This window comes from Myxocyprinus asiaticus, chromosome 3, assembly GCF_019703515.2.
Source record: "Myxocyprinus asiaticus isolate MX2 ecotype Aquarium Trade chromosome 3, UBuf_Myxa_2, whole genome shotgun sequence".
Classification (NCBI taxonomy): Eukaryota; Metazoa; Chordata; class Actinopteri; order Cypriniformes; family Catostomidae; genus Myxocyprinus; species Myxocyprinus asiaticus.
Genome location: NC_059346.1, coordinates 25,039,352 through 25,067,252, shown reverse-complemented (window position 1 = coordinate 25,067,252; position 27,901 = coordinate 25,039,352). Strand labels below are relative to the sequence as shown.

Genomic DNA, 27,901 nt, shown 5'->3' with positions numbered 1-27,901 from the left:
TGGTGCTTATTTTCTGGGAACTCAGTTTCTCAGACTATTGCCCTGGTGTTCAGAGCCTTACTGGAAAAGACATACAACCTGGCAGATCTGGGTAACAGATCAGAGTAAAGCAGAATGTGTAGAGTGAGCAAGGGGGCAAAAAGCTGCTGGTTTGTGGTTTATATTGCAATACAAGGAGGAACTGTTCTGAGGCGTGTGACCAGAGAAAAAGGGACAGCACTTGATTCTAACGTAATAACCCTGCAGTGTTCTATATACACAGAGGAATGTCCTTCTTAAAACAGTGACAGCACAACAAATACTGCAAAAAAGACGAGACAGGAAAAAGGATCAACAGAAAAAATAAAAGATGGATTAGAGTGGAACAGGATACTGGATCACATCAACCCAACAGTGTAAGCAACTTTATTCCAAATCTTTAAAAAAGTAAAATTATATTCTCTAAAAATATAGAATGGATATAGTGTTGCATTTTATTCAGGAAAAAAAAGAACATAAAATCTCAATGTCTCATCTGGTTGCATTCGAAATTTATCCAAAGCTAAACAATCACACGGCATTGTCCTGCTGTGGTAATACACAGCTATGCACCACAACACACTGTGGCAGTCTGCTATAAGGAACTCAGTCCTGTGCACATCTAGTGATAGCATTTTAGTAACTTTTAATGGGATCTTCTGTCCAGAATACCACAAAAAAAAGGAAGCTTAGGTGTTATGTTCTCTCGACTGTTGATTTAGTCTGTCTGATCTGTGATAAAAATAGGTGGAATGCCTGTTCCTTTCATTTCTTTTATTAACATTTCCAGTTCCTCGGATGAGGAGAGAATGACTTGTCAGGTGCTGTTGTTCTAAGATGTTAGTTGCCAATTACATGCTGTTATTTTATTTGTAAAGTACATATTTTATAAATATGTAAGAATGTAACATTTTATAGTTATACTCCAGGCTGAAAAATAATATTGTCCAGCAAATAAAATATGTTTTTCTAAAAGTCAATTGATCAAAGCCTAAATTTGATTTGTGTGATTCCTCTCTATAACATAAGTTTGTGTTGGTTGTGTTGGGGATGTAAAAAGGATAGCTCACCCAAAAATGAAAATTCTCTCATCATTTACTCACCATCATGCCATCCCAGATGTATATGAATTTTTTTCTTCTGCTGAATGCAAATGCAGATTTCTGGAAGAATATCTCAAGCTCTGTAGTTCCATACAATGCAAGTGAATGGTGACCAAAACTTTGAAGCTCCAAAAAACACATAAAGGCCTAATGAAATTAATCCATAATTCATGTCTTCTTAAGCTATCTAATCAATTTTGGGTGAGAACAGGCCAAAATATAACTGCCTTTTCACTGTACATCTTGCCATAGCAGTGTCTAGGCACAATCATAATTTCATGCTTGATTACACTTCTTGACGCATGCACAGAGCGCTAGATGGCTCTAGGAAGTGTAAAGGAGTTATATTTTGGTCTGTTCTCACTCAAAACCATTTGGATCGCTTCAGAAGATATATATTAAACCAATGGAGTCGTATGGATTACTTTTATTCTGTGTTATACAGTATGCGCTTTTGGTCACCATTCACTTGCATTGTTTGGACCTACAGAGCTGAGATATTCTTCTAAAAATCTTTGTTTGTGTTCAGCAGAAGAAAGTCATACACATCTAGGATAGCATGAGGGTGAGTAAATAATGAGAGAATTTTCAATTTTGGGTAAACTATTCCTTTAAAGACAGTAATTGGGTGCAAAACAGTGAAATCACAACCAAAATTCATATAAAATCTTCCAGTCTACATTACATTCTAAAAACGTTTTCTGTAATAACAAATAAACAATTTATCAAGACAAATGCTCAAGATGTATTATTAAAAGGCGAGATTTGCTTCTTGAATAAAATAGTTATTAATATGTATAAGGTTACAGGAAAAAGGAAGGAAGCGGTTAGCGGGGTGGCAGTCCAAGTAAGTCAAGGTTTAATGGTTTTCAGCTTGACAACAGTTCATGAACTTTAGCTTCACAGCATAATACACTTCAGCTTCACAACTTAATACACTTCAGCTTCACAACTTAATATACTTTAGCTTCACAACTTAATATGCTTTAGCTTCACAACTTCAGGGTTTCCTTGTTCCCGACTCTCTTTCCCTCACTGGCATTCTCGGCAGCCTTTTCAAGCCCATCTCCGTCGTCACTGTAACGAGACACAGGTGTTACATATCATTAATCACCAGGTGATGGCCCTTAACTCTTCCTCTCTCCCCAGCGACAGACATATGACTAGGTCCCACTCCACATACCCCCACCGCCCGACTCAGGCCCGGGCAACGTCCGGCCTGCTAACACCCCCCCACCCCCCATTCCTGGAGAGGAAATCAGCCACAACCATCTGTGGCCCCAGCCTGTGGACCACCTTGAATTTGAAGGGCTGAAGTGCCAGGTACCAACAAGTAATCCACGTGTTGGTATCCTTCATGCGGTGGAGCCACTGAAGTGGGGCGTGATCCGAGTGGAGGATGAAGGCCCACCCCAGCAGGTAATAGCGGAGGGTTAGGACTACCAACTTGATGGCAAGACACTCTTTTTCAATTGTGCTGTACTTAGTCTCTCTCAAAGAGAGCTTACGTCTAATGTACAGCATGGGGTGCTCCAACCCCTCCACCTCCTGTGAAAGCATGGCCCCCAACCCCCTCTCTGATGCATCTGTCTGTAAAATGAAGGGGAGAGAGAAGTTATGAGCATGTAGGAGCAGCCTGCCACAGAGTGCAGATTTCACACTCATGAAAGCCTGTTGGCACGCCTCCATCCACTGGACCAGATCTGGCGCCCCCTTTTTAGTGAGATCAGTCAAGGGGCTGGTGACATCAGAAAAATTAGGCACAAACCTTCTGTAATAGCCAGCCAACTCCATAAACTTTCTCACCTCTTTTTTGGACTTGGGACGTGGGCAGGCCACTATCACTGCGGTTTTATCAATTTGGGGTTGTACTTGCCCATGTCCCAAGTGGAAGCCCAGATACCGTACTTCCACCTGTCCAACTGCGCACCTTTTTGGGTTTGCCGTGAGTCCCGCATACCTCAGCGACCTCAGCACAGCTCTTAGATGCTGCATATACCTCTTCCAATCATTACTGTATATGATAATGTCATCCAGGTAGGCAGCGGCATATGTGGCGTGTGGCCGGAGGATCTTATCCATTAGGTGCTGGAACGTGGCGGGAGCCCCAAACAAACCGAACGGAAGAGTGACGAATTGGTGTAATCCGAACGGTGTGAAAAAGGCAGTTTTTTCTCGGGATAATGGAGTTAAGGGGATCTGCCAATATCCCTTAGTTAAATCCAGTGTCAAATAAAATTGAGCCACACCCAACCGATCGAACAGATCGTCAATTCGGGGCATTGGGTAAGCGTCAAATTTAGACGCTGCGTTGACTTTCCGGTAATCAACACAGAACTGGACTGACCCGTCACTCTTAGGTACAAGAACAACCGAGCTCGCCCAATCGCTGTGCGATTCTTCTATTTCCCCCATTTCGAGTATTGCCTCTAATTCCTCCCGAATCACCTTTTTCTTGTGCTCGGGTACGCGGTATGGCCGACTACGCACAACCACTCCCGGTGGGGTCTTGATATGGTGCTGTATGAGGTTAGCATGACCGGAAGAGGAGAGAACACGTCCACAAACTCTTTTTGCAATCTGGCCACCTCCGTGAGCTGGGACAGTGAGAGGTGGTTTCCACAAGGGACCGGGGTGAATGGATCAGCTTTGAACTTCACCTCTAGCCCGAGCTCCGCCCTCTCTGGGGCTACCATCGCCATGGACACGGGGACCGCCTCTCTCCATAATTTAAGGAGTTTGAGGTGGTAAGTTTGATGTGCCCCGCCTCTATCCATTCGTTTAACTTCATAATCGAGGTCTCCTCTTGGTGAGTAATTTCGAGCTCGATGTGGGGAGTAATACAAGTACTTTGTCTCCCGGTGCAAATTCCCATAGCTGGGCACCCCTATTATAGAGCCGCCTTTGTGTCTCTTGAGCTTAGAGCAAATTCTGTTGTGACAACTGACTCAGTGTGTGTAGCTTTGCTCGAAGATCAAGGATGTACTGAATTTCATTTTTGCTCTGGGAAGGTCCTTCCTCCCATGCCTCCCGTATGACGTCAAGCACCCCACGGGGCTGGCAGGGGAGTCATTACATTGATAAGTAAACATCTACAATTCACATGTCTCAAACAGGTGAAAGATAAATTAGGAAGAGTCATTATTGTTTTAGCAGAAATTCAGGGGCCAAGGTTGATTTTGACTAATATTTATGCACCTAACGCTGATGATCAGGGCTTTTTTATAGATCTTGAAGGGATGTTGCAAGCTGCTGGCACCCCTCATGATATAATATTGGGAGGAAACTTTAATCTATTGATGGATTCAGTCCTTGATCATAGTGAAGCAGAAGTGTGTAAGCTCCCTAGAGCAACACTGACGCTTCTCAGGATGTGTAAAAATCTTGGTCTTGCAGATATTTGGAGACTTTTGAACCCATCTGGTAGGGACTATACATTTTTTTTTCATCAGTCCATAAGATTTATTGTAGAATAGATTTTTTTATATATATCTAAGTCCCTCATTTCATCTGTTGTTGATTGCTCAATTGGAAACATCTTAGTCTCAGATCACACCCTGGTGAGTTTAGAGGTGTTGCCACATAAAGAAAAAAAGAAATCGTATAGTTGGTGCTTTAATGTATCCCTTTGCCAAATCCTGATTTCCAAAAAATGTTAAAGGCTGAAATCAATGTTTATATGGAGACCAACTGGTCCTCAGTATCCTCTGTGGGCGTGGCTTGGGAGGCACTTAAGGCGGTTCTTAGGGGTCGGATCATACAGTATGCCTCATTCATCAGAAAATCCAAAGCACGAGAACTCGTGGAGTTGGAAATGATTATTAAAAGTGCCGAGGCAGAGCTGAAGTGCAGAATATCGCCTGATGGCCTCAGAGAATTGACCCGATTGAAATACAGATATAATACTATTTTGTTGTGGAAGGTGGAGTTTTGGCTATTCAGTCATACTTTGAGTCAGGTGACAAAGCAAGGAAGCTTTTGGCTAGATATATAAAGCAGAGAGAGTCTTTTTCTACCATTCCCTCAGTGAAATCTGCTGGTGGTGAAATTTTTACCTTGGCCATTGATATTAATAATGCTTTTAAAGAATTCTATCTTGATCTCTATAGTTCCACGTCTTCGTCTACTGATGAAGATATTCAAAATTTTGCGGAACCTTTAGAACTCCCTAAATTGACGACTGAGCAAAAACATTCTCTTGATTCTGAGATAACTTGGAGGAGCTTGGCTAGGTAATTAAGGCCTTACCTACAGGCAAGTCTCCGAGGCCAGATGGCTTTGCCGCTGAATTTTTGAGATCTTATGCTAAAGAACTTGTTCCACTTTTGTTAGAAGTTTAAATGGAATCATTAAAGAATGGAAAGCTTCCACCAACCATGACACAAGCCCGGATCAGTCTGATTCTTAAAAAGGACAAAGATCCAAGCGAGTGTATGAGTTACCGTACAATTTCCCTGATCCAGCTAGACGTTAAAATATTGTCAAAAGATTTGGCTAACCGATTAAGTAAAGTTATGACATCTCTTATACATATAGATCAGGTGGGGTTTATTCAGGGCCACAGCTTTTCTGATAACATTAGGCGTTTCATCAGTATTATGTGGTGAGTGGCGAATGATCAGACTCCGGTCACTACCATCTCACTTGATGCCGAAAAGGCATTTGATATGTAGAATGGGATTATCTTTTTAAGATTTTGGAAATGTATGGGTTTGGAAGTATGTTTATTGGATGGATTAAATTGCTTTATAGACACCCGATAGCGGCGGTACAAACAAATGGATTAATTTCAGATTATTTTACTCTGGATAGGGGCACCCAGCAGGGTTGCCCTCTTTCCCCATTATTGTTCTGTCTTGCCCTGGAACCATTAGCAGCCACGATAAGAAGGGAAGATGATTTTCCAGGAGTGATGGCGGGAGGTATGGCACATAAGCTTCTGCTATACGCAGATGATATTTTATTATTCGTCAGTTGGTCTAAATACGAAGCTTTGGCACCTTCCAGTGGCCCAAACAGGGCATTAAGTATTTGGGTATTTTATTCCCAGCAAATTTGTCTATTTTAGTTAGAGTAAATTTTGACCCTTTAATAAAAAGGTTTTCAAGCGATGAGGGCAGGTGGGTTTCGTAACATTTGTAACGTTCCTGTTCTGCCTGCTCCGTACGGGACTCAAACCGATGCCTCCGGCATGAGAGGCGGGTGCGCTAACAATGTCAGTCGCTAGTGCACCTCTTGAGGTCAGGAGAGTGAGGTTTATACACATTGCACAGCTATCTATCAGCTGGCCACCTTTACACATTTATCGATAATTGGGAAGGTTATTGTTATTAAAATGAATTGTATTCCAAAATTAAACTACCTGCTACATTCTCTCCCTGTAGATGTCCCCCTCTCTTATTTCAAGCAATTTGATAGCATAGCAAAGTCTTTCATTTGTAATGGTAAGCATCCCAGATTATGTTTCAGTAAACTGTAAGCAGATTGACAAAGGTGGGCTAGGCCTACCCAAGATTTTGTTTTATAATAATGTGTTCGTCTGAGACATTTGGCTCATTGGTCGCTTCCACCTGAAAGAGCCCCTCCCTGCTTTTGTATTGAACAGGAAGTTCTTGCCCCTATTTCAGCATTGCAAAGCCTTTCTATCAAACCAACCGGAGAAGTTAAATTACACCCCGTTATCTTGCATTTGCACTCGGTATGGACAAAAGTGTCCAGAGTGTTTAATTCAGATATTTATCTAAATCAGTGGTTCTCAACTGGTTTTGCTTCGTGACCCAGATTTACATTGGAAGTCAAGTAGCGACCCACTATAGTAAAAACGTAAGCTGTATTTAATGTATCCTGGGTCGCATTTCCTTTTATCTTGCATAGTTTTGTTCATGGTTTTCAAGTATAAGGGCATGCATCAAGTGACATTATTTTTGTTGTTGATGTCAATGACAAAATCTACAGGAAATTTTCTCTTCCCCCTTTTAAAAACTGAACAGCATATTTATTTATTGGTTATGAACCCATTATTATCCCGTTTGTTTCCTAATTTCAAACATCATTCAAACACAACATACATATTACATACACAGGAGGAAAGGCTCCTCATAACCATGGTGTAACAGGGTTCAATGGAAAGGAGGAGGCGGGAACCGGACGAAGCATCAAACTAATGTTTTTAATAAACTTAAACACTAAGACACACAAACGTAAAACACATACAGGGCAGCTGCCTGTAGCTCTCTCTCTCCCGAACTGCCGCATCTCGTTGCACTTATCTCTCTCCTCGGCTGATTAGCCTGATTGGGGGCTGAGCGTGCATAGTCATGGCCACACACATGGTTAGGTCAATGTAGCTAGTCTTAAATAATAGTAATAATAATAATAATAAATTATAGTAGCCTGTTGATGAAAAAAATACTAGCTGAAACACATTTTGAAACTTTAACTACAACTGCCATTGTTGATATAAACATGAGGTCTAATAGATTCTACCTATAGATTATTTCATATGAAACTATAACTTTTTGTCAAAATATAACAGTTACTTTTACTCATGTAAAATCGTGAAACTGAGGATGTGTAATGATTTTATTTTATTTTTTTTAGCGCATAACACAGTGTTGCTCTTTTCCTCATCAGTGGGTTTGACTTGACTTCCTCTGTGATGCTTTAAACTAGAAAAGTCTTACTAGAATTGAAATGGGTCACATCAGTTTTAAGGTCTGCGTGCCACAATATCGTGGGAAGGCCGGCTGTTGCACGCGCGCGTCAGAGAGCAGAGGAGATCATTAGCACGAGCTGGTAATGTTACACTTGTGCGAAAGCTTATCGCATCATGAAAATATCTCAGTGCAAATGAGAAGCCTTAAACTGAATGCGAGCTTATCATTAAATCTCTTCATTATATGTTGTATTATCATTAAATAATCTCTATCACTTGGGCGAGTGCCGAAAAATCATTGTTCTTTTCCTGCTGTCTGCGACCCATTCTGAATAGACCTGCAAGACCCACCAGTTGAGAAACACTGATCTAAATGTTGCCTCAAGCTTATGGCTGAACCCCAAATTATGTATTAATAAGTCCCCTTTCTGCTGGTCAGAGTGGATTGTGAGGGTTACTACACTCGGTGACCTATATGAGAGTAGTGGGTTGAGATCCTTTGAAAATTTGGTTCAACATTTTGGGATCCCTAGATCTCAGTTTTTTAGGTATTTACAGCTGCACCACTTGCTCTGTACTATTTTTGGGAATAGCATACACCCCCCTAAAGCGGCAGATACTATGGGAGTGGTGATTACTGCTTTTGGAAAAGGTCATGAGGCATCAGTGTATTACTCTCTGCTAATTCAGAGTCTGGGGGACGGAGCTTCAACTTCTCTCAAGAGACTATGGGAGACAAATTTAAACTCGGTATTGGAGGAGGGAGAATGGGCTAGGATTCTAAAAAATTTCAAGTCTGTATCTAGAGATGCAAGGGTGTACCTTATGCAATGCAAGATTTTACATAATTCTAATGGACCCCCTCTAGATTGTATAGGCTTGGTCTTAAAGATACACCCACCTGCTGGCAATGTCAATCAGAGGATGGAGACATAGCCCATGACTTTTGGGGGTGTGTTAAGATCCAGGAGTTTTGGTTGAAGGTTCAGAGTTTGGTGTGTGATGTATTGGGCACTCAGGTATCATTTTGCCCCAGACTCTGTATTTTGGGCGATGGGGCGGTCATCGATGTTGAAAATAGACACATAAAGAGTTGGGTCTTAACAACTGTCATGATCACCAGACAGATACTTTTAAGGGGTAGAAGGTTGGCTAGAGCACCCTCATTTCAGGGGTGGTGCTCGGAGATGGGAAGGGTGGCGGCCTTTGAAGAAGAGTCAATTAGGAGAATGGGGAAGTTTAACTTGTTCGTGGAGAAATAGGGTGGATATCTGTCATTTATGGATGTGTGATTATTATTATTATATTTTTTATTTATTTATTTATTTTGTGTGTGTGTCTATATCATGTACGTCCACTGATATGTTGTTGGGGGCCAGGGTGGGACTGGGGATTGGGAGGGGTAATAGTGGGGGTTAAGGTTGATTCTGTGTATATATGTTTTGTTTTTCTATGTTCAAATATGTGAATCAATATAAATTGTTAATCTGAAAATAATTGGAGCCTTTTTTAATTGGGTATGTGTTACACAGTATGTGTAAATTGTAATCTTTTACATTTGAGTGTGAAAAATTGCAGGCGGCTGCCCAAAAATGCCCCAGAGTTGAAGAGGTAAATTTTTTGTATTTCAATAAATAAATGTAATTTTTCAAAATCAAAATGGACTACTAGATACTAGATATGATTTGTGTATCAGATGAAAATGATAGATTCTCTAAAATGAAACGGAATGTAAATCCAAATCCTGATGAGAATCACATTTTCCATGTGTATAAAAGGAGCATGTCACTGTCATAGAAATATGCCTGGCATTCAACAGGGACGCAGTTAAGGCACAAAGAACATAAGTCCATATTTTTTTTCTTCTAATTCATTGCATACAGTCCATTTACACCAACTTCTTATGAATGTGCTGTCTTTGTTTATATCGCTGGTGCTTGACAGGAAATGGTCTATACAATAGGATGCAGACGGTGCCAGAGAAGAACCTCCAAATTAAATTGCATTTGACCCAGCCCAGGGCTTAGATTTAGTGCATGCTTGCATGAAAATAACAAAACTTCATGACCATGCCCATTGAATTAACATGTACAGCTTATGGCATAGCACTGTACTTAGCACTGGACTCTTAAAATAGGGCCCATTATATTTGAATAATTGATTCTACACTAAGGCAAAGACTTGGGCATTTATTTTGTTCTTTTCTACTAAATATAATAAAAATGTTCCCAATCCAGCATAAAAAACCCCCCAATAAGTTGGTGAACAAATGTCTTGATTATCATATATTAAAAGTTCTGTTGGTGATCCCATCTCCAATGGAGCGTTTTATTTCCCCATTAGACATTTGCCACAAGTTGAGATTCTAATTGCTATTGCTGACTGGGTTCATGTGTAACTGATTATGACTACACTCCAAAGTATGCTTTTCTTTGTTACCATGGTTACTTCAATCCTTAAACAATTTCCAGTAGCCAAACATTACATGAAATCCACATGAGCTTCATGCCACAGTTCTCAAGCATACATTCTTCGTGAAAAGAATCATTATTTTGTCACTTTTACTATCTGTAAAGTGCTCACAAGTCTTCTCTCCATATAGAGACATAAAGACATTTGGTAGCCATGGAGACAGAGGGCACTGTGGCCTCGAACCAACATAGTCGGAAAACCCGCTTGAGTTTCAGCACAATCATAAGTGCACGCTATGGCTCCATAAGCTCTGAGTTACCAGATGGCAATGCATCCTCAGTACAGACAACCTCCATCTCCCCGAGGCGCTCCTACATTGCAGTGGCAGTGCTCTGCTATATTAATCTCCTCAACTACATGGACCGTTATACCATAGCAGGTAAGTGCACAGTACCCAAACTCAGTGTAATGTCCAGAATGTTACAGTTGTGTTACAGAAATCTCTTTTTTTCACCACGACTGTGTCCTGGTTGTTTTAGGTGTGCTGCTTAGCATCCAGAAGTACTTTGATATCAGTGACAGCACATCTGGCCTCCTGCAGACAGGTATCAGTTTGAATGTGTTGCAAAACAGAGCAGTAACAAGAGTGACATTATAGAGGAAGTGAACATTGCAAGATTTTATATTACAATAGAACTTCCTTGCTTGACAGGTTTTACTGTCATTTCAGTATTTACCACCAATGCAAAGCACAAGTAGACATGTGTCATGCTGTAAAAGAATCTGTCATGGCTTACTTGCAGCTTCCAGTAAGTTTTGTCTAGTGTCATGCTGACATGAATCTGGTTGCAGAATTATGTTTACGCAGTCTCTCTTTCTAAGTATGCCATTTTTAACCAGTTATCACTATGAACTCAGTACACTTTCAAATTGCTATTGATTATTTGCTGTTTAAATTATTCTTCTTATATACTGCTGCATTTTAAATACTTTATAAAGTCAATAATATTTTTTTTTGTTTTTGTTTTTTTGGTTAAAATATTATAACATTTAGTACATGTTTTTTACATTGATTCTGTTTTATGGCTATTGTGGTAGCCTTAATAGAGTTCTGAAAATGCTGATGAAATATAACTGAAGTTTGAAATATCTCTTGACCAAACAGCACAACTGATTGCTGTCTACTGTGTATTAACATATTTACAGTTTTTATCTGTAGCTTTATGTTCTTGGCCCCAGTTTTTGGTTACCTTGGAGACCGTTATGACAGGAAGCTAATCATGATTGCTGGGTTGTTTGTGTGGATTGTCACGACCCTGGGAAGCTCTTTCGTCAAACAGTCGGTACAGTAAAATTATTCGTGACTGGGGAATTCTGGGATGTTTTGTTGTCGCCAAAGTCAAAGTCTCAACTTTAACATTGTGTAAATGTCTTTTAACTATGTTTTTGGACCATTAACAAAAAGTAAAACAATGGCAAAATAATAGTTAAAATAAAAATTTAATTCATTTAAAGAAATTGATCTCATTTTATTAATTATTCATCTCATATTATCGTAGCACTTCTGGATTCTGCTTCTGACGAGGGCACTAGTTGGTACAGGAGAAGCCAGTTACTCAACCATTGCTCCCACAGTCATTGGTGACTTGTTCGCTGGCACCCAGAGGACTCTCATGATCTCCTTCTTCTATATTTTCATACCGGTTGGAAGGTGAAGGCCTTTCTCCACCACTTTAGATTTAAATGTATATATCATGTACTATAATATGGTGTTTGCTACAAATGAACCTAGCTTCTACATATCAATCAGTTTTCTGTGGCGATAGTTTCTGTTCTTTTTGAATTTTCATTCATAGTGGTCTTGGATATATATTGGGGGCAACAATAGCTAATGCAACAGGGGACTGGAGATGGGCCCTGAGGGTAAGATAATGATTTGATATGACATCCATCCATCCATCCATCTACATTATATAAACATTATGAGAGAGCAACAATATTATAACAGCATTGCATGAACACACTTTGTAGTCTTATTGTGTTAGACTTAACAATCAAGTAGTGGTCTTACTCTTCTTCATCATCATCTTACAGTTTTTGTTGATCGCTTTGGTACTATTATTGCAAGTTTGTGTTAAAACCTCACAACTCTTAGTACATAACTCCAAACTCATCACACTTGTAATGCAGCCAGTCTTTCATTCAAAACTTGCCATTGTGCATTCATTTGGATTGTAAACATCTCTCACCACACAACCATTGATTCAAAATATAAGTTTCTCATGAAATGTCATGAGAACATATGGTTTAATCACCAAAACACAACATAATAATATCTTGTCAATTTAATCGTTTTAACTACCAGTGAATCCAATAACAAACAATGCAAGATACATGTTTTATATGTAATAAATGTTATGTTATATGTAAATGTTTTATGAATTTACATGCATTACAGTTTACTGTAAATGTAATGGTAAAGCATAGTATATATCCTCCAGACTTACCGGTTTTCTTGGCGAAAAGTTCGGATGATAGAATTGACAGTTGATCTTTTTAGATTTGGATCAACTACAGTTTTTTTTTATTGGTTTGGTGCAATTTTCCCAAGCAATTGGTACATTTTCAAAACTCTTAGTACAAAACTTTAAACTGATCACACTTGTAACACCGCTAGTCATTCTTTCAAAACCTGATCTCATGCTTTCATTCTAGTTGTACATATTTTCATTCCACATAATCATTGTTTCAAACACAAGATCATCGTGATATGTAATGAGAATATTTGGTTTAATCATCAAAACACAACAGTAAGATCTTCTTTCAACTTAGTACTTTTAATAATCAGTTCATTCAGTAGCAAACAATATAAGGTACAGGTTTCAAATCACCCTCGGTGCTGAATGAATGTTACTTTACTGTAAAACTGTATACACAGCCATCACAATGGATGTTACACTTACGTTCAAATAAACTGACAAAAGCCATATATAAAAAAAAAAAACATGTTTATACAACACGATCAAAGAGCACATCAAAAGGAATTTACAGTTTTTACAACAATACTGTGGTTGTATTGTGGGGAAAAAAAATGTAAATGGAGATCTGAAATACACAAAATATTACAGTAATTAACATCAAGCCGGTCTTCAACATTTGGCCATAAATTTTCATCAACATTACAGTGAATGTCCTCATTGTTCAGGCACCGTGGGAAAAACCTTCTGGCATGACAAATCCAGGCTTGACATTGCTCTGCAATTATATCATTGCAAGATTCATCCATGGCTTGAAGGGTGACATGCTCATGGGGATGGCAATCATACACCTTCCACCACCAAGAAGAATTCCTCAATTGGGTTGAGGAAAGGGGAGTATGGGGGAAGGTAGAGGGTCATGAACCGAGGATGTGCCTGAAACCATTCCCGAACCAGCTCTGCATGGTGGAAACTGACATTGTCCCACACAATAACATAGATGACATCTTCACCCTGACAGGCCTGCTCAAGCTCACTTAGAAAAGCTATCAGGTGTTCAGTGTTGTATGATCCAAGAACTGGTCTATGGCCTACTACACCATCTTCAGATATAGCCACACACATTGAGATGTTTCCCCCACATTGTCCGGGCACTTGGATGGTTGCCCTTTGGCCAATAAGGTTACATCCACGGCGTCTGGTTTTTGTCAGATTGAAACCCGCCTCATCAACAAAAATATACTTGTGATGATTCACAGCAGCATGCCTCTAAAATAATAATTTGGTTAGCTCTTTTACAAATAATAGTTGACATTGTTAGTCTGTAGTACAGTACTGTAAATTGCATGTCTATCACATACAGTAAAAGCTGAAAATACAGTACACTGATTTAGTGTTGTACCTGAACATATTCTGAACGCAGTTGTTTCACCTGGGCATTGTTTCTCTCAAAAGGCACCAGGTAAATTTGTTTCATAGAAACCTGGTGCTTCTTCAAAAGGTGGACAATAGTTGGAAGGCTACTTGTTGCCACATTGGAAAAGGTGTCATTGCTCTCCTCAGTAGCCTGCTTGATTTCAGACAGCCTTGCCCTGACCATTTCCACCACAGCCAACACCTGCTGGTCAGTCAGAACACGTATGCGACCACCACCAGGTTGTCTCCTGTTACTGTAATTCTGAGAGTAAAACAGTATGCTGTCAATATTTTACTACTATAAATGACATAAAACTGTAACAATTACAGGTTGTTCTTCTTTACAGTAATACCATTTACAGTACTATATTTTAAAAATATAGTGAATAGTTACTGTAGCAGACTTACCGGTTCCCTATCTGTCACTCACTCAATGATGTGTCGATGTAGTGACACTAGGGGTCACTCTTGGGAGCCCGAGACACCTCTGGTCTTTGGTAAAAGGCCAATGAAAATTGGCGAGTGGTATTTGCATGCCACTCCCCTGGACATAGGGGTATAAAAGGAGCTGGTATGCAACCACTCATTCAGATTTTCTCTTTGGAGCCGAATGGTCATGCTCACTGAGCTGAATTCCCATGACTGTTCATTCACCTCTGCTGGACCTGACGGCGCATTTCAGTGGCTTCTCTCCCCTCTGCACTGGTGCAATGCAGAGAATGCCTCTGGGCGCTTCGGCAGAAATAAGAGTATGTTTCTCTAAAAGAGTATATTTCTCTAAAAGAGCGGCACACATGGAACATCTTTTTAAAGACGTGTCTTTTTAAAGATGCCTTTCCGATTGTGTGTTATTCCTGGTTGCGCTCGTTATCTCTTGCCTTCTGACGGTCATGATCACTGTCTTTCATGTCTGGGCACTGCTCACGTGGAGACAGTGTTCGTAGATGGTCATGTTCTCATTGCGAGGACATGTCCATGGCAATGATACGGTCGCGGTTCACCTTCGTAAGAAAGCAAGCCACCCCAGAGGCTCCCCACCTCAGTCCTGCTTTCCCGGGCAGCCGCGAGCATCGGCTAGTGTGGAACCCTCTGCTCTTCCCTGAACCCTCTTGGTTCCTAGGCTCACGGCGCCGCTCAAAGCCACACCCCGGAGAGGTTGGAAGGGAGGCTGTCCCCTTCCACCTTGAAGGTATACGTTGCCGCCATAGCAGCACACCACTACGCAGTCGACGGTAAGCCCTTAGGGAAGCAAGACCTGATCATCAGGTTCCTAAGAGGCGCCAGGAGGCTGAATCCCTCCAGACCGCGCCTCGTTCCATCATGGGACCTCTCTGTAGTTCTTCAGGGTCTACAGAGAGCCCCCTTTGAGCCTTTGCAGTCAGCCGAGCTTAAGGCACTCTCCTTGAAGACTGCCCTCCTGACTGCGCTCACTTCCATCAAGAGGGTAGGTGACCTGCAAGCATTCTCTGTCAGCAAAACGTGCCTGGAGTTTGGTTCGGGTTACACTCACGTGATCCCGAGACCCCGACCGGGCTATGTGACCAAGGTTCCCACCACCCCTTTTAGGGACCAGGTGGTGAACCTGCAAGCGCTGCCCCAGGAGGAGGCAGACCCAGCCCTGTCGTTGCTGTGTCCAGTGCACGCTTTACGCATCTATTTGGATCGCACGCAGAGCTTTAGAATCTCTGAGCAGCTCTTTGTCTGCTTTGGTGCACAGCGGAAAGGAAGCACTGTCTCCAAGCAGAGGATCGCCCATTGGCTCATTGATGCCATAACTATGGCATATCTCGCCTGGACATGCCGCCCCCGGTAGGGCAACGAGCCCATTCTACCAGGGGTGTAGCGGCTTCCTGGGCCCTGGCCAGAGGTGCCTCTCTAACAGACATTTGCAGAGCAGCGGGCTGGGCAACACCCAACACCTTTGCAGGGTTCTACAACCTCCGGGTGGAACCGGTTTCATCCCAGGTAGTGGCACGCAATACAAGCGGATAAGCCCGGGATAGCTGGCCAGGTGTATCGCTTGCACATAGCGCCTTCCACCTCCTTTTGAGCTGAAGACGTGCGCCATTAATTCCCAGTAGTGTTCACAAACTTTGTTCCCTGGTTGACTTCCTCCGAGCCCTGTGGCAGTCGAGTTTTCGGAGAGACTTGCTGCCGGCCCAGTACACGTGCTAACTAAGAGTCCTGTTCTGGGGTAGGTGCTCCGCATGTGGCGGTTCCCTGTAAGGCTAACCCCATGCGATATATATCTTCCGCTAGTTCGTTTCCCTGTTGGCAAACTGCGTCTTCTTAGGGCAGAGCCCCTCTGCCCCAGTCTCCATGTTTGTAATAACTCCTCCCCCGTTGGGTAGGATCTACCTTGAAGACTCTCCACATGGTCGGAAAGACCCCTCTCTTTGGCGAGGTGTGGTCTCCGCGGTGTCTTCCCCTTGGGAGGGACACCCCCCGACTAGACCTGGCGGCCCAGTCGGATAATCCCCCTTCTTTTTTAGGGAGTGGAAAAAGAGAAGGGAAAAAGAGGCCACGACTGGGTTAAGCCTGTCTCTATCTTTTGGGTAGTCGACTTGTCCCCAAAGGGCCGTTCGACACTCATAACTATGTTGGGGTGGTTACGTGTTGACCTGGTGTGCTGGCTATGAGGCACACAGTAGTCTGCCCACCACACACCGCCAGTTCACGTAACACAGTTCAGCCAATTGTGGCATTTCGTATAGGGACCCCTAGTGTCACTACATCGACACAACGTCGAGTGAGTGACAGATAGGGAATGTCATGGTTACTTGTGTAACCTCCGTTCCCTGATGGAGGGAACGAGACGTTGTGTCCCTCCTGCCACAATGCTGAACTACCCGCTGAAATGGCCGGATCTTATATCGGCTCCTCAGCACAAAACCTGAATGAGTGGTTGCATACCAGCTCCTTTTATACCCCTATGTCCGGGGGAGTGGCATGCAAATACCACTCGCCAATTTTCATTGGCCTTTTTATCAAAGACCAGAGGTGTCTCGGGCTCCCAAGAGTGACCCCTAGTGTTACTACATCGACACAATGATGTCACGTTCCCTCCATCAGGGAACGGAGGTTACACAAGTAACCATGACGTTTTCTTGCCGAAAAGTTCTGATAGAGCTGACAGTTGACCTTTGTAAGTTAGGCTGAACTAACCTGGCAGCCTCTGCCATGGTAAGGCCTCTGTTAACCACATGGTCAACAATGATGGCCAAGACTTCATTTGGGATGACAGTACGCTGTCTTCTGCCTACATTTCTCTTTGTTGAGGAGCAACACCACCTCTTTGTCTAGGCCCATGGCCACCTCTTTGTTGAGGAACACCACCACCTCTTTGATGCAGGTTTCCTCTCTCTACAAATCTATCCTGCTCCATGTTTGAACATTGCAAATTCTCACACACAGTTCTACTTATATGGTATCTAATTGTGATCATCGGGTGAAAGTATTTAGTAATATTTGGGATTATTATAATTGGTCTTTCTTGACTGAAAGCTCTTACAGCAATTTGTAACTTACAAATTATCAGACAACAATCAGACCAGTTGAAAATCTATGGACATAATAAATGATTAATTGATTAAACATTAAGATCAGCTGAATTAAATGATAGACAAATGTATTAAACTGAATGATAAGAGATGCAAATCAAAAGTTTGATATTGATAAGATTATGAAAAGCAGTTACTGTGAATGAATAGTTGATATAGATGAAACACATATTATATGTAGTGAAAAGGATACTTTGTGATTTTGTGTTTTGTACTAACACAATTGAAAATATGCTGAAATGTTTGAAAAAAGTGTATTTTTGATGATCTGTTGTGAGATTAGTACTGAGAGTTTGGAAAATGTACCACTTGCTTGTGAAAATTGCACCAAACCAATTAAAAAAACTGTAATCTGGCAGCCTCTGCCATAGTAAGGCCTCGGTTCACAACATGATCAACGATGATGACCCGGACTTCATTAGAGACAACAGTTCTGCCTCCCTCTCTCTCAACCCTTCGACGGGCCCCATGCCCACCTCTCTGACCTCTCTGTTGGTGCCCATGCCCACCTCTCTGATGGATCCCTTGTCCACGAGCTCTTCCTATTCCTTGCTGTCTATCCTGCTCCATGTTGATAGAAATTGCCAGTGTTTAAACCGCCCCTTTTACTGTATATGGTGACCAATTGTGGTTACCACTATGTGAAATCAATTAGCAATAATGAGTATTCATTATGTGTGGTTACATGTAATTTAGATATTCATACAAACCCACATTTTATTTGTGTAGTTCTTGAAATCCATATACTGTATATAGCTGACAAACCAATTTAAAATCTATAGGTTTACCAAACGGTTCAGTGATTAACCATTAAGAGCAGTTGGATTAAGTGTTGGTCAAATGTATTTACGCAAATCAGAAGAGAAGCATATCAAAAGTATTGTGAGCATTGCATTGTGAAAGACAATTACTTCATATGAAAAGTATTTCTTTGATGACACACTGATTAGGTGTGGTGAAAAAGTTACTGTGTAATTTTGCGTGTTGTACTTAGTCAATTGAACATGTGATTATTTTTTGAAAAAAAAACAGCCTTTTTGATGATCTGCTTTGAGTTATGTACTAAGAGTTGTGAGGTTTTACCACATACTTGCGATAATAGTACCAAAGTGATCAACAAAAAAATGTAATCTTATGAATCATGCAGTCAAAGTAAAATGTAACAACTATAAAGCAGGCTCTGTATTACATTATATGTTAAGGGTTTTTATTGGGGTTTCAAGCTTAAAAAAGTTCACTTTAAAGTGGAGCAGTTTCTTTTTTTACATTTTGCACATGCTTTAACTGATCAAACTTGATTTGATTTGTAAATTCTTGTTCTGATCAGCATAAATAGTTAAAGAATCTAAACTGAGGGATGATCTGATGTATAATGCAAGAAGAAACAAAGATAAAGACTAGCTTCCTTAACCAAATTATGATCCTGAAACATTATGTGGGAAGCTATAATTAAAGGTGCACTCAGTAACTTTTGTCTTTGTGTCATCTTGGACTTGCACTGACACCTAGCGGCTTGGATACAGCATCATTTAAAATCAATAGTTTTCAGTTTCAGATGCCATTGTAGGACTTTAGTATTCACAGTCAGCCATGATTACTTCAATCAATGAGTAAAAGTGTCAAATAACAGGATGGTTACTGAGATTAAGCGAGTGGTATTCGGCTGGTCATGTGATTCCAACATGGCAGCCCCATGTGCAGACCCTCTCCACTAGAATAAAACAGCTTTTATAAGGTTACTGATATGACTGGAGTCTTCATTTTAATGTTAGTAGTCATGATTTCCTAAATTCCTAATTTTGATTGCAAAATTACAGTTAATGTCTTTAGGAGTTCAACTTTGTAGTGAAGAAAAAATTACTGAGTGCACCTTTAAAGGAATATTCTGCGTTCAATACAAATAAACTCAATCAACAGCATTTGTGGCATAATATTGATTACCACAAAAATGAAAATTTCTTTAAATAAAGCAAAAATCTGGGTTACAGTGAGGCACTTACATTGGAAGTAAATGGGGCCAATCCATAAACTATGTTAAAATACTCACTATTTCAAATGTATAGGCACAAGACATAAACAATATGTGTTAACATGATTTAAGTGTGATAAAATCCTAACTAACCTTTTCTGTGTAAAGTTATCACCAATTTTACAACTTTGTTGCCATGACAATGTAATGTCAACAAACCCTAAAACGACTGTAATATGACAATTTAAACTTTACAGCTCAAATAATACATGAATTTTAACAGAATAATTAATGCTATTGCTTTAATAAAATTATAAACTTCACATTTCAGCCTTTAAACCCTCAAAACATTGGCCCCATTTACTTCCATTGTTGCAACTTTGATTTTTTTTTATTTTTTTTTTGTGGTAATCAACATTATGCCACAAATGCTGTTGATTGAGCTTAACTTGTATTGAATCCGGAATATTCCTTTTAATCATTATTCAATTCAACATTTAAATCAAGACAATTTCCTTAAATATTCATAAAGTGTTGATTGTGATGTAGGTAAATCCTGCTCTGGGAGCACTGGGCATACTGCTTCTGGTGTTTCTAATTACTAATCCTCCTCGGGGAGCCTCAGACAACCACGGAGGAGCAGCCATGGAAAGCACATCCTACCTTGAGGACGTCAAGTACCTCCTGAAGAAGTAAGCTGCATTGTAGAGTTTGAAGAAAGTTTAAAAGTCTAGTTTGATGTATGTGGTCAATAAGGCATTTACCTACGAAATTTTTAAAGGTTTTGGAAAGATCTTAGTTTCTTATCTTCTGGGTTTTCTGGTATAAGTATTAATTTGACCATTTATTGTGTTTTGAATCTGTGTCCCTCTAGTCGTAGTTTTGTCTGGTCATCTTTTGGCGTGACTGCCATGGCTTTTGTCACAGGGGCTTTGGCCTTCTGGACCCCCACCTTCCTGTCCCGTGCCCAGGTTGCACAGGGAAACAGGCTACCTTGTGGAGTAGAGCCCTGTAACCCTATAGACAGGTACAGCAAGTCTCTTGTCTTTTGACTTTCCATTTATGGGCAGAGCATTGCAAAAGACATTGTTCAACATTGCCAAACATTGTCAGAACATTGTCAAAGTTCACAACATTTCATAGTGACACCTCCAGCAACTATTTTGGCAACTTTTGTGTTTTGCATTTTATTGTTTATTCTTTATGAATGCATGAAGGGAAGACTGGGGCTAGCTGTCACACCTTTTATTCCAGTGAATTCTCAGGCCAAGATTCTTTTTGAAAGTCATTGCCTGTATGGGCACATACCCTATAGTCTTGGCCACAAAAAAAGATATTGAACATTTTCACCATTACAGAAAAAAATAAAAAAAGATAAATTTAACTGAATGCACATTGACCACTAAATGGGGCAAGCTGTCATGAAGTAAACCTGCCATTAAATAGCCTATTACTTGCTTTTCAGCTAAATTTAAACAGTACAACTATTATGAAACAAAACAATTAATGAAACAGCAAATGTAAGTAATGTACAAAAATATAAAACCATTGTTTTGATCGGCTAATATTGTTATTAATCAGTTGTACAAATTAATGGCATTAAAAAAAGTGACAATTTGCTCCGACCTGACAATTATGAAAAAATATCCTTGTCCTAAAAACACGTGTGTAATTGGACTTTTGACCCAAAACCTAGTTACTGAGATATAGCCCAACTTCCGGGTCACCTCTATATTCTGCAGGTATGCATGTATTTATTCCACTTACTAATTTACAAAACAAAAAAAACAAAACAAACAAAAACAGCTATGATTGTCCCCTTTATGTCTCCACCATTTAAAAAAACAGCTATGATTTTCCCCTTTATGTCTCCACCATTTCTTTTCTTGTCAAAGTTACATCTTCGGGGCAATCACAGTGGTGACGGGGATTGTGGGAGTGTTTCTGGGCACTGGCATATCAAAGAAGCTGAGAGACAGAGTACCCAATGCAGATCCTCTCATATGTGCTGTGGGCATGCTCAGTTCCTCACCCTGCTTTTTCATCGCCATCATGCTAGCATCCACCAGCATCCCAGCCACATATGTAAGCACACTTCAGTCCTCAACCGTGTTTCTCTGCAATCTCACTGGGCTGAATTATTATTTACAGAAGAGTGAACTCTGGCAAATCTGGGGGGAGGGGTTGCCCCTTGCCCCCCTGTAAGACTCGGCCATGATAGATAGTGAAACATGAGTTATCCACTACCATAGCACAATGTGACCACCAGGGTGTGTTTTGCTTTCAGGTTGATCTTCCAGTATACTCTCAAAATATCTCTATTTGATTTATGTGTTCTCCTGCAGACATTCATTGCTATTGGAGAGACTCTGCTGTCCCTCAACTGGGCTATTCTGGCTGACATCCTACTGGTAAAATGTTTAACTTGCAAGTGAAGAAATTACACACACTCTCTTTTACATTAGTACAGGGTGACAAGTCCATGGACTCCACCTTTAAGTGATTTAATAAAACTAACAGTATAAAAGTACAATTTAATACCATTATACTGTACCTTAATTTAGCTCATGAACACTTTGAGAACACTGGTGTATTGTTAAATTAATTGTTTAATTAATCATTTTCCAGTGATGTGTGTAAAAGGCATCTTTTTAATCTTCAATCTTATCCTAATTCTTTTAGTATGTTGTCGTGCCTACTAGAAGAGCGACAGCTGAAGCCTTACAGATTATGGTCTGTCATCTCCTCGGAGATGCAGGAAGTCCATACCTTATTGGTGCGGTAAGCATATTTGAATCCCAATCCACAATACTCGCATTTAAAATATCAGTAGGTTCAAAGGCTATGCCTTCATTATACAAGCCCTCTCATTACCCAGAAGTGCTTTGAAACACTTGACGCTACTATATATAAAATTGCACCTTGTGTAATTGCAATTATCTCAGCATAATTAAAATGTTTTCACAGGGCAATTTAAAAGACAAAAGTAATTTTGTCTTTTTATGTGTTCTTTTCAGATCTCAGATGCCCTACGCAAGTATAAACCAGACTCTCCTAGCTGGGACTTCCGTAGACTGGAATATAGCATTCTTCTCTGCCCCTTTATTGGGGTCCTGGGTGGCCTGTTTTTCCTTATGACCTCTCTGTATATAAAAGAGGACAGGAAAGCTGCACAACTGCTTGTGTCAGGTAATAAGAGGCTACACAAAGTATATTGTAATTACAGACTGTCCAAACTCTTTTTCTTCTAGGTATCTTCTTGTGACACTTGCTTGTAAGTTCTTGGAAATAATCAGCTGGCTTTAAAATAGGGTGGAAACACGTAAAGTGGAAACTATATCTGATGGCAAATGGCTTAGCCCCTCACACAATACCATTTATATAGCAATAGATTTTCACTGCATAATACAGAAGAAAAGAGAAGACATTTTAAAGGTGCTCTCATTAACTTTTATCTTTGTGTCATCTTGCACTTACACTGACGTCTAGTGGCTTGGATGCAGCATCGTTTAAAATCAATAGTTTTCAGTTTCAGATGCCATTGTAGAAATTTAGTATTCACAATCAGCCATGATTACTTCAATCAATGAGAGAAAGTTCAAATAACAGGACGGGTACTGAGATTAAGCGAGTGGTATTTGGCTAGTCATGTGATTCTAACATGGCAGCCCCCATGTGTGGACCCTCTCCATGTAGAATAAAACAGCTGTTATAATGTTATTGATATGACTGTAGCCTTCACTTTAATGTGAGAGATCATGATTTCCTAAATATATTGAAAAATTACAATTCATGACTTTACACATTTTTTTAATGAAAAGAAAAAAAAAACAACAATTGCTGAGTGCACCTTTAAATATAAAAACTCCCACTGTACCCATTTTCATCCTATAATAATTAAAAAGTTAAATAGTTGTAAGACAATATATATATATATATATATATATATATATATATATATATATATATATATATATATATATAATATTTGTTTAAAATGACAACATTCAACATTCAACAAAAGCTCACATCAAGTTGTTAAAGCATTAAAACAATTAAAAGGAAATCTGGTGTATGTTTCCAAATTGCAGATGATATTGTCTCCTATCTGTGACAAAGTATAAGAGATTACACTATGACCAATCTATGGTGTAACATATGATGAGATTCTTACACAAGGCTCAGAGTTGAATCCAGGAAAAAGGCCTCCATTGTCCCCACCTGCTGGCCCTTTTCCACTGATGGGCAATGCATAAACAAAGCACATTCCTTGGAGGAATGTGTATCTTAATGATTTAATTGTGTTATGGGTAATACTTAAAAAGTATACAAATGGGAGACAGGGGCTACTTGTCACATGGGGAAGTTGTCATATGGCTATATCTCAGTCACTATTGACCTTATTCACAGTAGCGCCATCTTCGATTTTTGACGGGAATGACAACAAGGTTGTGAGGGATAGACGTTAATAGGGTGTATTCCCCTTATGCACCAGAGAATCTAGCGCGCAGCCATCTTGAAAATTTTGTCTCGGAACTAACGTCCTGGCGGGTCTATATAGATTTCTGTCGTGTTGATGTCAATGTGTAATTAGCTATCAAAGTGGATTTACAGGTTATAGAGATGTCAAAAATTATCATGAGTATTTTAAAGTGTTTAGGAGATGTCATAACAACTGAAACCCTACAACACTTATGACCATCTTCTCGTGTCATTCACTCATCAAGTTATAGTTAAGGTAAGCAGATTTTTTGAGTGTTAAACCCGAATGGGGGAAGGGATGCAGCTTTACACACACACACACACACACACACACACACACACACACACACACACACACACACACACACACACACACACACACACACACACACACACACACACACACACACACACACACACACACACACACACACACACACACATATGTTGGTGCAGCTATCATTATGAGGACTCTCCATAGACACAATGATTTTTATACTACAGATTCTATCCCCTAACCCTACCCCTACCCCTAAACCTAACCCTCACAAAAAACTTTCTGCATTTTTACATTTTCAATAAAACATTGTTTAGTATGTTTTTTTTAAACAATTTCAATTATGGGGACACTAGAAATGTCCTCACAAACCACATTTATAGCATAATACCCTTGTAATTACCAGTTTGTAACCTAAAAAAAAGTCCTCGTAAACCACTTAAACCTGCCCACACACACACACACACACACACACACACACACACACACACACACACTTATATTGCGTTTAGAACTATTTTAATCACATTTAAACCTCTTAAAAATGTGGGGTGACAAATTACTTTTAAAAAGAAAATGTAATTGCCTTTATGTAATGAATTTGCATGTAAAATAATACGAGCTGTCCTGTTTGAAATTTCATGTCAACTACACATTTTAAACCAAATTATTAACGAGTTGAAACCTAAAAACAGAATTACACGTATTACAATAAAACGCTTGTATTATGAAAAAGTGCAGTGTGTCATAGCTGTCTGAATGTGATCTGCCAGGTCCAGTTTACCTCTGTGAGTGTCAGAAAAGTGAACATCTACAGTGACCGAACAAACACCTCATGAGCATTTTCAGGTAATAAAGGGGTGCTGTAGACTCACACCATCAACTCTTGGCAAAAAATACTTTCTGTGCTCCCACACGTAATCCATTTTGATCGACTCTTCTCAGTAGCATCAATGCAAACAGGAAATTAGATGACAAAATTCAGAAGAGCAGAGTGCTGAAAAGGGTCGGGACTGAATAAGGTGGATAGATCTGTTCAGCTGTGATGTCAATCCAACGAACCCGGAAGTCTAATTCGCTATGGGTTCCCTGGGGATTTTCCTATGGGTTTTTGAACTTTTGAGTCAGATAATGTCTGTGGTAAACATTACTTGACTATACGTGGATGTTTTGTACTACAACATAAATTACACACTTTCATACCTCAAATGTGAATTTTGAAGCTGCAGTGTGTTTTTATTTTTATTTTTTATAATGCATTTTAATAAGGCTTCAAAATTCACATTTGAGGTATGAAAGTGTGTAATTTATGTTGTAGAACAAAACGTCCACGTATCATCAAGTAATGTTTACCACAGACCTTATTTTACTCAAAAGTTTAAAAATTCCATTATAAAACCCCATAGGAAAATCCCCAGGGAACTCATGGCGAATTCTCTTCTGGATTTTTTGACAACAAGCGGAACAGCTCTATTGCAGTTTGAAGTGTTTTTGGATCGTTCCGTGGACAAAACATTGAAAAATACATCTTTCCAAATACATCCAGTAGACAAAAAACTCCAGGCAGCATGAGTTGTGGAAAATCAGATGTGATCTATAAGCTTTTTACAGCTTTATACTGTGCGTGCCATTGAAGAGATGGTAAATCTATCCCTTACAGCCTCGTTGTCATTCCCATTAAAAATCAAAGATGGCGCTAGCGTGAATAAGGTCTATAAGGTGTTGAGTCAAATGTCCAGCTACACAAATTTGTGTTTTATCTAGTAGTGGTTTCAAAGGCCTAGTTTAAAACTGTGTTAAATTAGAATAATTTTTGTGAAATTTATCTTCCAAACTAAATTCAAATATCATCATATTTTTATGATAGCTGTTGGGCAAACAAGTCAATGTAATAAAAAAAAAAAACACTGGTATACATTCAGGAAAGGGTCAGCTATATAATCAAAGAAGTACATTTTAACTAAAAGCCCAAAGTGTGCTCTAATACAAGGGTATTTGCAAGCTGTCAAATGTGTTTAAAATATTTTTATTTTAAATATTAATTACAGTAATTGTTGGCCAGAACAATATTATTTTGGTTTGATATTTTTTGTATGTTATCTTTCACATTTTTGCTTTTTCACAAATCGTTTTGGATTTCATAATTAATTTACTGTTTATTTTGTATATAAATCTATATAAAGAGAGGAAAAGAAAAGACAGTGATATAGATTGGAGTAAGTGAGATTAGACAGATTAGTTGATGCACCACTGACTTCCTGTGTGATAGTGTTCATCTGTTTACGGCAGCTGTTTCTAGTTTGCAATCATATCAATATATTTGTTGTGTTTCTCAACCATTGGTACCTCAAAACTGAGCTGATCTACTTATGCAGAGAGAGTATTTATTTCTGAGTTTGACTAGTCAGAGTGGTCTGGTAAATCTTATAAGACAAAAAACACAGTGAACTTTCTGAATTGATTAAGGCCAAAATCTAATAATATCGCAGTACAAAACATCTGTGTTAAAATGTCAAAGGCTGTCAAGAAAGATCTTGAAAGTCTATTTTGGGCATTACTCCATAACAGTACATAAATACATATTTTTAAATCATTTTCTTACCTTCTTTCTGTCTTTTCCAATTCAGGACAGGCTAATGGGCAGCCGGCAACATCCACAGAGTCAGTGTGACCTTATAAACATCAACCAAAACAGGCAATCATGTTCACCACCAGATCTTGGGTGAGCTTTGCTTGATCAAGCAGGCTCTTAGAGACACAACATTGATTGATGGACTGATTTTGGACAAATTTGTTTTTCATGTTTTTTGAACATTTTTAAAATAATCATGACTCACACTTGTGCGAGAGTAACTTTCCATTATCTTGCTTTTCTTAGATTGCCATATTTTGCCATTTTCACACACTAATCCTAATCAAAAATTGATCACCAAAGCTGTGCCATGTACAGTTTGTGTGGGCAGTTTGTGTGAGGGTCTATGCGGTCATGTTAAACAGTGAGCATTTTGAAGCTTTCGTCCTGCTTTTTTTCGGCAGCTGTGTGCTACTAATGGGAGCCTCAGGGGAACGAGGGGAGAGAACAGCCCCTCCTGCATTTAAACTGGAATCTTGAAATACTGTATGTGCCAAATTACTCTTCTAGAGACTTTTTATTTTCATCTAGAGAGTGTAGACTGAGACAGAGAATGTATAGGAAATTCATATTTTAATAACATTATAATTTTTAATGTCCATCTTTTTAAAGCTTTTAAATAAATATAATATATAAAATATATTAATTTATGATTATGCTTTGTTTGCATTATCGTTTCCACACAGCTGGTAAATTATGTCATACCATTAAGCACCACAAGATGGCAGAATATACTCACGTTTAAGTGCTTTCGAATGGTGTATTGCCTGCAAAACATCCATTACCAATACTGAGTAGTACAGAGCTAAATGGTAAATGCTCTATAACAGACGACTTGTCCCTGTGAGTTCAGAACCAGTATTTTACCATGGAAGCTTGAGAGTGGCTCATTAGCACACC

At 39.6% G+C, this 27,901-nt stretch overlaps 1 protein-coding gene across 1 annotated transcript; it reads left to right on the top strand.

The window, feature by feature from the left end:
* The first annotated feature begins 196 nt into the window (after positions 1 to 196).
* Positions 197 to 27,641, top strand: LOC127420338 (protein spinster homolog 3-like). Its single transcript, XM_051662558.1, has 13 exons — positions 197 to 395; positions 10,379 to 10,627; positions 10,728 to 10,793; positions 11,395 to 11,531; positions 11,748 to 11,899; positions 12,045 to 12,111; positions 20,160 to 20,302; positions 20,485 to 20,637; positions 21,506 to 21,695; positions 21,956 to 22,021; positions 22,293 to 22,391; positions 22,628 to 22,799; positions 26,997 to 27,641. The coding sequence occupies exons 2-13, from the start codon at positions 10,402 to 10,404 to the stop codon at positions 27,038 to 27,040; spliced, it is 1,515 nt and encodes a 504-aa protein (XP_051518518.1). The 5' UTR covers positions 197 to 395; positions 10,379 to 10,401; the 3' UTR covers positions 27,041 to 27,641.
* Positions 27,642 to 27,901: the final 260 nt, after the last annotated feature.

What these genes read in the sequence shown, in the direction of transcription:
- LOC127420338 (XM_051662558.1), top strand. Translation starts at nt 10,402, where the DNA reads ATGGAGACAGAGGGCACTGTGGCCTCGAACCAACATAGTCGGAAAACC. An exon ending in ATTTTCATACCGGTTGGAAG is followed by an intron (nt 11,900 to 12,044) that starts GTGAAGGCCTTT and finishes TTTCATTCATAG; the next exon opens with TGGTCTTGGATATATATTGG. An exon ending in GTCAAGTACCTCCTGAAGAA is followed by an intron (nt 20,303 to 20,484) that starts GTAAGCTGCATT and finishes GTGTCCCTCTAG; the next exon opens with TCGTAGTTTTGTCTGGTCAT.